This window comes from Dermacentor silvarum, chromosome 1 (assembly GCF_013339745.2).
Source record: "Dermacentor silvarum isolate Dsil-2018 chromosome 1, BIME_Dsil_1.4, whole genome shotgun sequence".
Lineage (NCBI taxonomy): Eukaryota > Metazoa > Arthropoda > Arachnida > Ixodida > Ixodidae > Dermacentor > Dermacentor silvarum.
This window is the reverse complement of record NC_051154.1, coordinates 188,254,255-188,267,336: the sequence shown is the minus strand read 5'-3', so window position 1 is coordinate 188,267,336 and position 13,082 is coordinate 188,254,255. Positions and strand designations below refer to the sequence as shown.

The following is a 13,082-nucleotide window of genomic DNA, read 5'->3' as shown; positions in this document are numbered from 1 at the left end:
ATCGCTTATAGTGCAGTTGCGGGAAACGAAATACCGGTTACAGTGCGGCTGTCTGAGAGTACGGAAGTCAGCGGAGACGGTGAATGCTCCCCTCAAACGGGCGCCCCAAGGAGTGCTCGAGGAAGAAAGAGAGACGCCCGAAGTGGAGGAGAAGGGCACGTGGTGCGAATGAACAGCCAGTGAGGCTGAAACCAGAATCTTGAGTGCAAGTCGTGAAATATCACGGCGCGCATAGCGAGCCAACGCCGGCCAACACTCGCTTCGCGATAATGGCAGTAAATGAAACTTCAGGGAGCGGGCGACGCCGGCATGACACGGCGAAGGGCGCACGCGGAGACCGTGGTAACCATGGAATGTGAGGGAGCAGGGCGGCAGGGAAGCAGATTTCGCCTCGGCAACTCCGCCACTTTGGTGGCTCCCCTCGCCCTCGCCTCGTAGCTCTCTCACTTTCGACTGTCACCGTGCGCGCCCGCCTCCGTGCAGGCGCCGCCGCTCCAGCCGGCCCGGCGCCAGCTCCCCGAAGTTTCGTTTTCTGCCGTTATCGGGAAGCGGGCATTTGCCAGCGTGGACAGTTTCGTTGGCCGGCCTGGGACAGCGCCGCTGCTTCGCTCTGCGCTGTAGTCGCAGCGTGCAAGGTCAGCACGTGACTAGAAAATAGAGGAAGCATAAAGGAGAAAGAAGGGTTCACTGCCATTTTCTACGCGTGGCTACGGTAGCGTGGCTGAGACGTTGGCACGTACACGCATGTTCCGGCACAACGCAGAATCGGTGACCTTGCCATTTGAAAGAGGGTGAAATTTCCGCCGCGGTTTTTCTTTCTTTTTTTTTTGTTTTGTTCGTGCGCAACATTGAGGGGTTTCTCCTAAGCTTTTACTCTGTGGCGGTGCCGGAGCAAAGCCGGTCGGAGGCGCCGCCGCATGATTTGGTTCGAATTAACGAGATTCGACTGTAAATTGAATGCAAACGTTCTAGCCGCAATGCTCAACTGTCGCATACGCGTGGCGGCTCGGTGCATGTCTTGCATATGTGCGGGCCTTGAAAATTGTTGGTTATAGTGCGGTACCGCTTATAGTGCGGATATTCACGACTCCGGCGACTTACGTTATAAGAGGTCTACACTGTACATGGTCCGATTAACAATCTCGCATCGCTGAAGGGTGGTAATTCGAAGTAAATGTCGGTAGCTCTCCACCAGTAAGTTTAGGTTTCGACTCTAACCATTTTATTCCTCTCAAGCACATTTCGAAAGGTCTGCCACATGTCTAACATGCAGAACTGGGCATTTTTATGATGTTTAGTACATCTGCAGTTTCATAAAACCCCAACATCGGCTAGTTGTTGAGAATTGAGCTCCTGCAGCAGCTGCTAAGCCCTAACAGAGAAGATCATGAAGACCTTTTTGCTCTAAAACCAGTGCCAGGTCATCAATAATAACCCAGGAAGATGTACAAGAGGCAGTAAGGCAAGATCTATTGTCTGGAGCAAAGTCTATCAAAAAACAAATGTTTACAATCAGAAATGCACTGTCTACCTTTAAAGGGCCCTTCACCAGCCCACATAGCAAATTTTGGTTATACGCTGGAAGTTGTTACGTGCCCTGCAGTTAATTCCTGCAGTTAGACTGCAGGAATTTTTAAAAAGTTCTTCTGCAAGAATTTTTGCTGCAAAAAGTCCTACTGCAAGAATTTTGCAAAGTGGTTCATTAATAGCCAAGATAGAAAGATTTTAAGTGCTATGAACCCATGATTTCAGGAGGCGAGCGTTACCACCAGCATAGACATAGACACTCTCTCCACGTAAAATTCAAGTAAAATTCCCTCCCTGCATTCTCCCATACAGGAGCTGAAGGATCGCATGAGGCATATGTCACAGGTCCTGCCTTTTTTTTTTCTTGCTTTTTTGCTGCACGGCGCACTTCTGGCGATGGTCTCGTGCGTAAGCTGTTGCATTTGTCTCATTTCACACAGCGCATGATTGTGCGTGGTGTGCACGATAACACCCAACAGTGAGGCAGGCACAAGTGGATCACCAAGCATGATCGCGCGCTGGAACACGATAGAAAATGACAGTTTTATTCCCTGCGCACACAATTACACAACATGGGAACAAGCAGACGAAATGGAAGTACATCTCTCTTGCTACCATGGGAAGTAAAACAAAGACAAGCAGACATTCAATTTGTAGGTTTTATTATTTCTCTAAACTTTAATTCGTCTATTGAAGCAACAGATCAAAAAAATAACTGTTGTTGCCTTTAATTCTGTCACGTGCCACTGTGAGTGACGTCGCAGTACTGCGAACTACGTAGGCGCACTTGTGTGATTGACGTTGACTCTCTGGCTTGGAGTGCGGCGCCCGGCGAGGAGAAGGGCGCAGGGCATTTGGTTTGAAATTTCATCTCTTTTCGCAGCGCGTTTTGTATGCACTGTGCTCCAGTTCAAAATGACTATACCTGGTGAGGGGCCCTTTAACCTACAGAGTAGAGGAACTGCTTCACTCCATGGCATGGCCATGGGAAAGACTAACCTTTTTGTGTTTCGTACTAAAAGAACAGTTCCTGTGCTGACTGTTTTTTTTTTTAGAAGTGTTCTTGGAACATTTATCTGTGAAATGTATTTATTCTGAATTAATTTTTACATCAGGTTTTTTTGTAGATATATCAATTTTTATAGTATCTTTTTCAAACGGCCATAAAAATGTTGGCTTCGCAAACATTTATCTATTTATTATTTTTCCTTGCAACCTACGTATTTGGAAATACCAATTAGTTTTCTACAAGTTATAATGCTGCATTATATACAAAAGCAGTCTATAGTGATAAAATGTAAAATTATTGTTTCATAGATCCCTAAAAAATTTGTTTTTCTGCTGTAACAGAAGTAAAGAACTGTGGCACTCTTATTCTTGATGTTGCCTATGGATGCGACATGTGAAACTGTTGCTTCGGAACCTCTATTGAACAGTTTGTCACAGTGTAACCTGCGCTTCCCACTTCTCAGGTCAGCTTCACTGTGCTGCCACTGTAAAATATAATTGCTGTTATGCTTGTCAATATTTTTCTGCACAGTTCCTGGGAACATATTCGAACTTTTCTTGATCTGTGAAGTGGAATCTTCTACTGAATGTTTATTTTTCTCCTGGGCTGCTTCTTCCAAGCGCTTCTCTAGCTCTAGTTGAGATAAATAAACTGTCTTTTGACTAAAATACTTTTTCCTTGCATTACAGCATGCACAAGAAAAGACTAGGTACATTTTCTTTTCTTTATATGCTCAATGAAAATATGGCCAGGTGTACTTTCATTTCTTAATCTGAGAAATAGCTCACGCATGTAGAAGCACTCGAGTTTTTCTTCAGTGTGCCAGAAAATTGCAAGGGTAACACATTCTCTAATATGTTGAGGGCTCTGAACTGCTGCCAGACAAGCCCCCTGATAATGGAGAAATGGCAGACGAGCCTTCCTGTTTGAGCAACTAGTACTAGAGAAACATGCTTCTTGAGCAGGAACAATAGAAAATTGTGATCTGCATCTTTGTTTTAATTTCAAAAATATTTCATGCTTACCCTTAGTTTGCTCTCTAGTTTTGCTACAAAATAGCATTTTTTTATCAGCATTGTTCAATGTAACACTTGGCATCACTGCTTGGTTGGTTCATCTAGAAAAAATTTGCAAACACCACTGGGGGGCCATATGAGCATAAATGAGCTGCTGCATGGATGTGGACTAGTTTCACCACCTCTTAACAACTAAATAAAAGTGTGTAGATAACTTAACTGGTGCCGTAGGGCAACTTTGTGAAAGCACAGTTGATGCGAAAATTCAGTTTTATCTTCCCGCCTTGATCGAAATCATGAAATGGTTTCACATTATTGAAATTGAAGTACCCAAGCCCATGAAGTTGTCCCATTTTTTTTAGTTGCTAACAGGCAGTGAGACCAGTCCATGTCCATGCAACAGCTCGCTTATGCTCATATGTCAACGGTTCCCTTTTTATTGAATAAGCCAAGAACAATGAAGAGTGCTGCATTGAATGATGTGGACCAAGAAATGTGATCTTGTTGCTAACTTTGGTGATAGACATAGCCTTTCTACTTCCCGAGTGACTGTCATGTCAATGTGCATGAAAGTGCACAAACTGTGTTTGTTCTCAATTCATGGTGTAAAAAATTGTGTTTGGGAAGAACTAGATTTATACCTTCCTTATTTGTGATGAAAAGCCATGGATGCTGGGACGCCCAAGTTCTGGCACTTCGCATTTGTTGCCGGTGGTGAACATTGTTAGCTGCAGTTTGTGTTTAATACAACCTTTTCACTTGGAAATTAGAGCCAGAGACTGTGGAGCATGTGCATCTTCTTTGTGCTATGACCAAGCAAGTGGTGTGTTGTATGCTTGAACTTATTTATTAACTGTAGCAACAAATTGTATGGGGTGGTGGGCTGCAAATGAACGTGATGCTTTCTCACTGAGCTCTGTTAGGCTGGCCTGCAGTGTACATAATTGCCTGTGGTTCTGTGTGAACTTAGGGAAGTTTGACAAATGCTGTATACCACTGCATTCACATTTTGAAGCTGCAAGGCTGCCAAGTTTTGTGCCTCTTGCTCCCCATCCTGCATGCTTTTCTTGCCATCACTTGTTGCATTTACTTAGGTGCCATTCTTGGCTTGTATTTGAGGAACTTGGTGCAAGAAATGCACCAAAACACTATAAATGCTTTCTCACTATAAAGAAAAATTGTCAATGTGTGAAAGGTTCATGAGGCCTTGGCTGTCCGCAACAGACAAGGCTTCAGTACTGCTGCACTAATCCATTCGATTTATGCATGCCACGTAATGTACGTGTCATGCTCACATACATTATGATGTGAACTAGTGTGGCAATGTAGACCATTTGAGGAGATTACTATAGAGCCAAGCTTTTTTCAGCAATGAAAGAACATTAGCATTTTACTAGTGTTCTTATCAGCTAATGCAAATAAACATATTTCACACGATCCGTCTTTATTACTCTCTTGGATTGTTTGAAAATGGCTTTGGCAAGGTTATCTGCCCACAGCAGAGGACAAAGTTTTGAATGTTTCATTTTCTTTCTCCATTTAGACAAGCTGCAAAGAGAATGAATGTTTTGTTGTAACATACATTCTCACAAACTAAACCAAATCAAGGAATTTCGAGGTAACTTTCAGAAACAATGTGGCAGCACTAGCTTTGCCATTGTTTCTGGTTAATGCATTGTGTGTCTCATTATTTGTTCTGGTTCATTACTCTTTGCAAGGGTCATTTGGCAAAGTCTATTTGCAGCTTAAATGCAGTGTGTGGATGAAGCAGTGAACTTGAAAAAAAGAAACTACTTCAGCTTTCTTTTTTGTAGTTTTATTGCTGGTAACCAAAAAAAGTATAGAAAGTGACACATGGTTTGCATAATGATAGAAGTGTTCACAAAAACTCTTAGCATGTCTTCCTATATGGTTTGGCAATACGCTGCACAATATTGTGGCCCCTGTAGTGCAGAATTCCATCAACATACATAGCAATCTGATAATGCAAACACAAGCATGAAAATTTCATAGCTTCAGTGTTATGCTATGGGGACAAGCCCATCTGCACCACACACCAACACCATTAGCGTATTAAGCACATAAAGGAAAAGCAGCAAAACTTTCTTCAACAGGCTGGTCAAAGAGAATTCACTTGTAATGATATCCACAGAAAGTGAATTTCCTTCTTTAGCTGCACTTCTGCTGCTGTTTTCATGTTCACACACACACAGCTTCGAATGGATTGGTACATTTGGTACATTCGCAACAAAGTAAATGTTTCTTTACAGATCTGGCAAGAGGCCAGTTCAGTTTTCATGGTACAATTGCTTGGATATACTTATCAGTGTGTGGTGCTGAAGGTGTACAATTCATGTGATAATATTATGACACCAATTACAGTGGAACCTCATTACTACGAACACCAGATTAATAAACTTTTCAGAATAATGATCACTATTCAGTTTCCGTGTCGTGTTAACAATACCTCAGTACTACAAATTGATATTCTGAAATCTGGAGAATTTTAAGATTTCCGTGTATCCTTCACGGCAGCTGTAACAATAGGCTAGCAGACAAGGCACAGAAAGTGGACGCCACGGCGCATGGGTTTGGAAAACATGAGACGGCACCAGAGGAGAAAAATGCAGGAGGGGACTTTTTTTTTTTTTCTATTGCGGAGGCGACAGTTGCAGTGTCTACAGCAAGGAATGTGAAAAAAAAAAAACTTTGCGCTTTAGAGGCAACATAGAGTTTCGTCTTTGTCAGTGGTTTTCTCAGCGTCTGTTTTACACGCGCCACTCTTGCTATACGGTGCTCGGTGGTGCGTGGCGGCAGAATCTATGGAGAATAGCAACAGCACGAGCCAAAAGCGACGTTTTTGTAAACTCATATGGTGACGGAATGGTAATTTTGTGGCTTTCACTATAACGACGTTTTGGAATAAACAATTTGCTGCAGTCCCCTAAAGTTCATTATATCAAGATTTCACTGTACTGTTTTGGCCATTTTTCATTTTGGGCTTTCAACAAGCCTTGGGCATAACAGGGTTAAAGAATGTATTGTCAAGGCACAATGCATCCATAAAAAGTCGCATGCTGTGAAACTGGGAAAACGAAATACTAAAGCACACACTAAAAATAGGTATGTCATGAACTTGCAATACAATGCATGGGGGAAAAAAAATCTAGGGTTTTACGTACCAGAACCATGATCTGATTATTACACACGCCATAGTGGGGGACTCCGGATTAAAACAATGCACAGATGATGTGTATACATTGACAGAATTCATCTTCATCTAAATGGAAAGTTTCATTTACTGACTACTATACCAATGTTTCTAAGACACATAGAAAGCAGAGTTTTTGCATATGGAGCAAAAGAGCATTCTGTTTTCTAGACATACAGAGCACTTATTTTAGTTTGTGGTAAAGAGCAGGGAGAAATTCCAGTGCTTATCTTGTGTGTGTGTAATTGTGTGAAAGAAGGGACCAATTTCCAAAGCCAAAGGTAGGGAAAAATATGCTTCAGAAAAAGACTGCTTGATGCTATGTATAGAGAGAGAGAAAAAACCAGCAATGCAGGCGTAAAGACATTCCACAACATTTTTTGAAGATGTTTACAATGCAGTGGCAGAGAATAATTCCACACCAAGTGATCCAGCATTTTTGACCATAACATATTCCAGTTAAAATATTCTATATGTTCATGGCTGTGTGAACGAATTCTGTTTATTTTAGCCATCGAAGAATTTATTATCATATGGCGAAGCTTCCATTTTTCGCAAGATGATGTCTCATTTTAGTTTTATTTCATTCCATTTCCATGGGGAAACGGAAGAGGCTTGGACAAAAAGTGAAGGGTAGTTCACTTGACAGGTTTTCGTGCTTTTTTACAAGTCAAATGTCTTTACAAGTGACATAGTGCAGAAGTAGGTCCACAATATATGCGTATCTTCTATACTCCATTTCATACATAGAAGGGAAGCTACGCAAGCAAGGCAGTCATAGAAGTCTCACTCCAAGCATTTCACAATGCATTTGTTCTTGATCTGCAGCACTTTGTACAGAATAAGTACATATATTACAACTACAGCTTGCGGACGTAAGATTCCATCAAATTAAGTATTTCTGCACCTCTGTGCTTCCGGTGTGTGACTTATTGTTTTAATACGTTAGCATTAGGAGTGTCAAAGTGGAAAAAAGTGTGTATGGGAAGCTGGTCATGCGGTAGATATATGTATGCACGCATATATGTACTTATGTATGTATATATACATATATATACGTATATATATATATATAGTGCAACTGACGGTGGTCTGCTCCGAACCACCGTCAGTTGCACTTCGATCCTCGAAGAGGCAGGACGTGTGCCGAGCGAGCTCTTGCACAGCACTTTGCAATGTGGTGAACACGGTTTGAATCGGATCCAGGACTTCAGAGAGATGCGACGTAATGCCCTAGCGCATTTCTTTTGCATTTACTGCTAAATCGGCATAAATTTTTGGTCATGAACATCTGGCCACCCTGTTTGAGGACGTGTTAACTGCAAGCACTCCAAGCTTCCGAAAAAGTCAGCTAGCTGCGTGGTTCACAGTGGCGACGAATGCTTCTGGCGCCAGCTGCGTGCGCCGTCCCGCCTTTCCCCCCGATGTGGGCCCCCGGTTGAATTTGTTGCTGGTTGCTGAATTTTTATGTTGATATATTAATAACTTTGTTTCATGTCGAAGCACATTACAGTGATGCAAAAAATAGTCGTTTACACAGATATGTATTTGAACTTCAGATTTTATCAGTTACTCTATTCCCTGTTTCAGAGATGACAAAATATTGCAAGAGAAAATTTCTTGCCAAAAGTTAAAACATACATTATTGTAGTTAATTTCTCATCGTGCTGTGTCAATCCCGCCCGATCAGCATGTCCCGCATTTCGCTAGTAAGAAGGTGGTCACCCTGATTCCGCTCACACCAGTGTATGCACACAGCTGCTCAGCAGGAATGCTCATGTGCGCGCACATGTCAATAGTCGTTTACACAGATATGTATTTGAACTTCAGATTTTATCAGTTACTCTATTCCCTGTTTCAGAGATGACAAAATATTGCAAGAGAAAATTTCTTGCCAAAAGTTAAAACATACATTATTGTAGTTAATTTCTCATCGTGCTGTGTCAATCCCGCCCGACTCCAGCTGCATGGGCGTTGCCACAAAATCCAGCCCGAGTTCGCAATATTCGCACCGAAATGTCTTTTCGAGCGTGAAAAATGCACTGTAGACAAAATCCAGAATGATTCCCGGCGCCAGTGGCGGTGCTGTCAACCACCACCCCCAATTTCAGGAGTGGGGCTGAAGCCCCATCAGCACCCCCCCTGGCTACGCCCCTGTACATGCATGCTGCCTTTTGCAAGTATGCGAGTTGCTCTAACTGTTAAAATGTAGTTTCTTTGTTTTTTTTTAACATTCAAGTATATTAAGCAATTATGATACAGAAATGTGCGGTCGAAATTGATCTTTTTTTTTTAACAATGCTTAATTTGCAAGGTGAGAAATGTATGTGTTGATAACCATATTTAAAAATGTATGCCATAAACCATATAGTAAACCATATTTTAAAAATGTATGCTTCAAATATTTCATTTAGTCTGCATAAAAACAATCTCAAATGCCGTTCTTTTCAACAAAAAAGAGTTTTCAAGGTGGAAAAAGTCACACTGATGGTCAGAATAAAAAATCTAAAAAAAAGTTCTGCACACTTTAGGATATGTCCTACAAAGACAAAAGTTACGGGAACCTATATTTTTCCAACGTGAGAATTTTGTTTAAATTACATGTTATCACCAGCGTCACTTTCAACAAAGCAAGAGCTACAGTTAGGATCATGGCAACGTCTGCCTAAAAAGCAGATGACATTATTTTACAACACTTTTGATAACACCAAAGTGTGTAAAAATGTATGACCTTATCTGGACATGATTGCAACCAGTAGTAGGCCGGGTCACATTCACAACACAAAGAAGTCCCCATGTAAGTTTTTATGGTGGTACAAGGTACTATTAGGAAAAGCATTCCAATCTACAGCCAAGGTCTCTTACGAAACTAAAAGTAAGTCGACCTTAATGTCTAAAGTAGTAAGTGTCCACTTGCACAAAATTTCCCAGCCTGCTGATGTATATGCCAGTGGGCAGCCATACAAAATTGATGTTTTTTGTGACACTACATTTAAGAAATTTTCTCACATTTAAAACAGCAATAATGTTTTGTAACTTCTCTCATTTATGACAGATTCGTCCTAAAACATGTACATATACAGTAGCTGCTTATTGTAGATTTTTTAGTACGACAGCGAATGCGACATCTTTCAGCTTGAAAATTGCCTTTTTATAAAAATTATAGCATTTACAATTTCTTTCAAAATTGTCAAACCATAAACATAATATTTTTAGAACTTAGTTTATTGCAAGCACATAAGCTGACATACTTTCTTTACCTCATAGATTTAGCATTCTCCCCAAGAAAAATCACTGAAGTAATCAATTCTGACCACAAGTTTCTCTGCCATTGCTTTTGATATTGACACGTGTACTTGTTTATATTTATCGGGTGACTGCTTTTCATCACTTAACAAATGTTATATTATATAGTACAGTATTGCTACTGTGTCGTTGACCGTAGCTACCACATGCCAATATGCATGATTATTTGTAGCAAATTATATTTCAACAATTGAAGCAATTTGCATGCTTGCAAAAAACAGCATTAGCATAAATCAGTCACTTAGCAATGACGGAAAGATAATGTTACATAGTACATGTAGACCAAATGGAAATGGAAGCTTCGCAGGAAATGGAAGCTTTGTCACTTGACAGGGAAATTTTTGCTGGCTGGAATATTGCGGGAAATTCACGTTCATACAGCTGCCAGTATGTATACAGTTTTTCACCAAAATCCATAATGTGGGAAAAAAATGCTGGATCACATGGCATGGAATGATCCAGTATTCAAAGTACACGATTGGAATGTACGACTCTACCTTTGCACAAGTGAGCAATTCACAACACTGAGCTATAAGTATGTAAACTTTACATCTCACTAGAGAAAATAAAATTGGTTGGAAATTGTTATTTTTAGAGGAGCACAAAAAATAATGATACACGGTCTAAATTAGTTTGCTGCATCACCCAGCAACTATGCTTAGTTCTGAGAATAATGTGAGTAAAAGTCATAAATATGCCGTGATCATTAGCACTGCTGACATGATGAGAAGCAAAGGAAAAGTTGCAGTGTCTTCGCATATTTTGCAGTAAAAGAATGCAAAAACATAAACAGGTCAGATATCCTTCCCCTTGTAATCAACCATGGCCATACCATGCTACAGGTCGGATCAACTGATAGTCAGGAAACATTCAGTAATTCTAAATATGCCCCAGGAAAACTCTGCAGTGAGAAACCCTGAGAAAAAAGAACTGACAAGCTAAGCTTGTCATTAGGAAAATGTTTAAACTAAAGTAATCAGGTGTCCAGAGTTATGCAAGACGTCCCACTTTTACAACTGTGCACCCAGCCACCTGACACTGTCCCACTGACTACCTTGCGCCACTACCTAGCGCCAAGCTGTGGTGTCAACAAGAGAGCAATATGAAGCACAGCTTGGCATCGACAAGGCAGGAACACTTCAGACTGCACGTACTGATAATGTTGCAGTTAAACAGATATTGCCAAGCTAAATTCCGAACAGGAAGTGTGCACAACAGCTCCCACAGTTGAGTTGCAAACACTGAGAAAGTACTTCCATTAGCCTGTAAGAGAAGGGGTTAACAGCTTACTCCACCAGCCAGTCATGGGCACAGGCTTAGATCTAAGCTCATGGCTGAAACATAATGCTCTCACGTAATGTCAAATAACTATGATGCAGTTACTGGTGCTCTTGCATACAAGGCATGGCTCATTCAGGATGTTCCCTAAACAACAATTTTTCACCCATCTCAGCCAAGAATCAGCTCCAGAAGCACTATGTATAAAAAACATAAAATGGCATTAAGCCTAAAAGCTGAATTGGGGTTCAAACTTTCCGCATATCTATAAAACTCACCAATCAGCCCTTAAATTTATGTTAACAGTATAAAACTGCCTTCAAGTTCACTTATGCATTACCCCCCCCCCCCCCCCCCTTCACAGTGCACAGACTACCCCGTGTCCCACATTAGTCTAGAGAACCTGGTCACTCTATTACAGTATAATAAAACTAATTTAAAAAGCTGCATTAAAAGAAATTTTCATTATCAACTTGGAGAAATCATATGAACCATCAAGTCAGCAGTTTACCATTATAAATATTGAATCACACAGCCATTTGCATTTTTTTTTACCTCAACAGGTCAAGGTACACTACACTGCATACATACAGCTGTTGTGGCCTGTTTTATTTATTTATTTATTTTTATGTTTGTATGCATAACAAAAGTTTTTGCATGTACATATTAATGGATGAGCAAAAGAAGACTTCTATAGCAAAAGGGTATACACCACAAGTGTACTAATGTGCTCTCATTGTCTAAAGAAAAAGTATTTATTTTGGCAAATTAAAACAAGAATGCAGGCACTAGTGAGAACTCTGCCTCCGAACAATAAGGTATTGTCCAAAACAACAAAATGATGTGGAATACTATTAACCTTCAAAGATTCACCAGTAATAGGTGCCACAGGAAATGTCTGCACTACTCATTACTCGTGCAAGCTGACAGTCTAAAATCTAGCCAAAATGTAACTGGATAACACAACACTTGTGTATAGTCATGCAGAATGAGAAAAACCCACTTCTAGCACAGCACATCAAAAGCTTTCACATTACAGCACACACTTGACTGGCTTTAAGGCTCTGTCGAATTTCAAGAGCAGCAGCCCGCCTGCGTACAGCTGCATGGCAAAAGAATACAGACTTTCATGAGCACTTCATTCAAGTACATAAAAACATTGCAACCAAATTTTTAGGTACAGTAGAGTTCCATTTATAAAACAATTAATAATTTGATATTTCACTTTGTTGATTTTGTATTGTAATACTAGTGCAAAATTAACATAAGGGGGCTCAATGTCATTACTTATTGGAGAAATGGTGCATTTTATGGAGAAGAATTGCATTAATAGATCTCCATTAAAGAACACTGAACACCCTAGTAAGTAAAAACACTTTTTGAAGTATGGTAGACTTGAATTATTAAATGAAAAAAAAATTTATCTTATTTGGCTGGGGCATCAAACAGCAGTGTGAACGCTACATTTTCCTGTGCTGTGTCTTTTGTGCTTTCTGTTTCTTTGAAATATGCAAGGATTTCAACACCCAGCATAGGATTTCAGTTATCACCAGATATGTACACTGGTGCTAAAGCATAAACATGTTAATGCGATTTCTTTGCTTTCGTGCTCAGCAGAGTCCAGAAAACTTTAAAAATACGACGAATTACATAAAGTAACAGACAGGGAGCCCACAGGTGTCTCAAAGATACCTGCACAGTGTGTTTACAGGTGAGAGCACACGATGTGAGCTCT

At 40.6% G+C, this 13,082-nt stretch overlaps 1 protein-coding gene across 2 annotated transcripts in view; it reads right to left on the bottom strand.

The window, feature by feature from the left end:
- Window positions 1-5,352: 5,352 nt before the first annotated feature.
- The window catches only part of LOC119436539 (phosphatidylinositol polyphosphate 5-phosphatase type IV), a 42,533-nt gene continuing 34,803 nt past the window's right edge, over window positions 5,353-13,082 (bottom strand). For both annotated transcript variants that reach the window (XM_037703409.2, XM_049658476.1), the window contains one exon: window positions 5,353-12,449. In XM_037703409.2, the coding sequence (XP_037559337.1) occupies window positions 12,376-12,449 (74 nt within the window). In that variant the 3' untranslated portion in view covers window positions 5,353-12,375. The remainder of the gene's footprint in view (window positions 12,450-13,082) is intronic.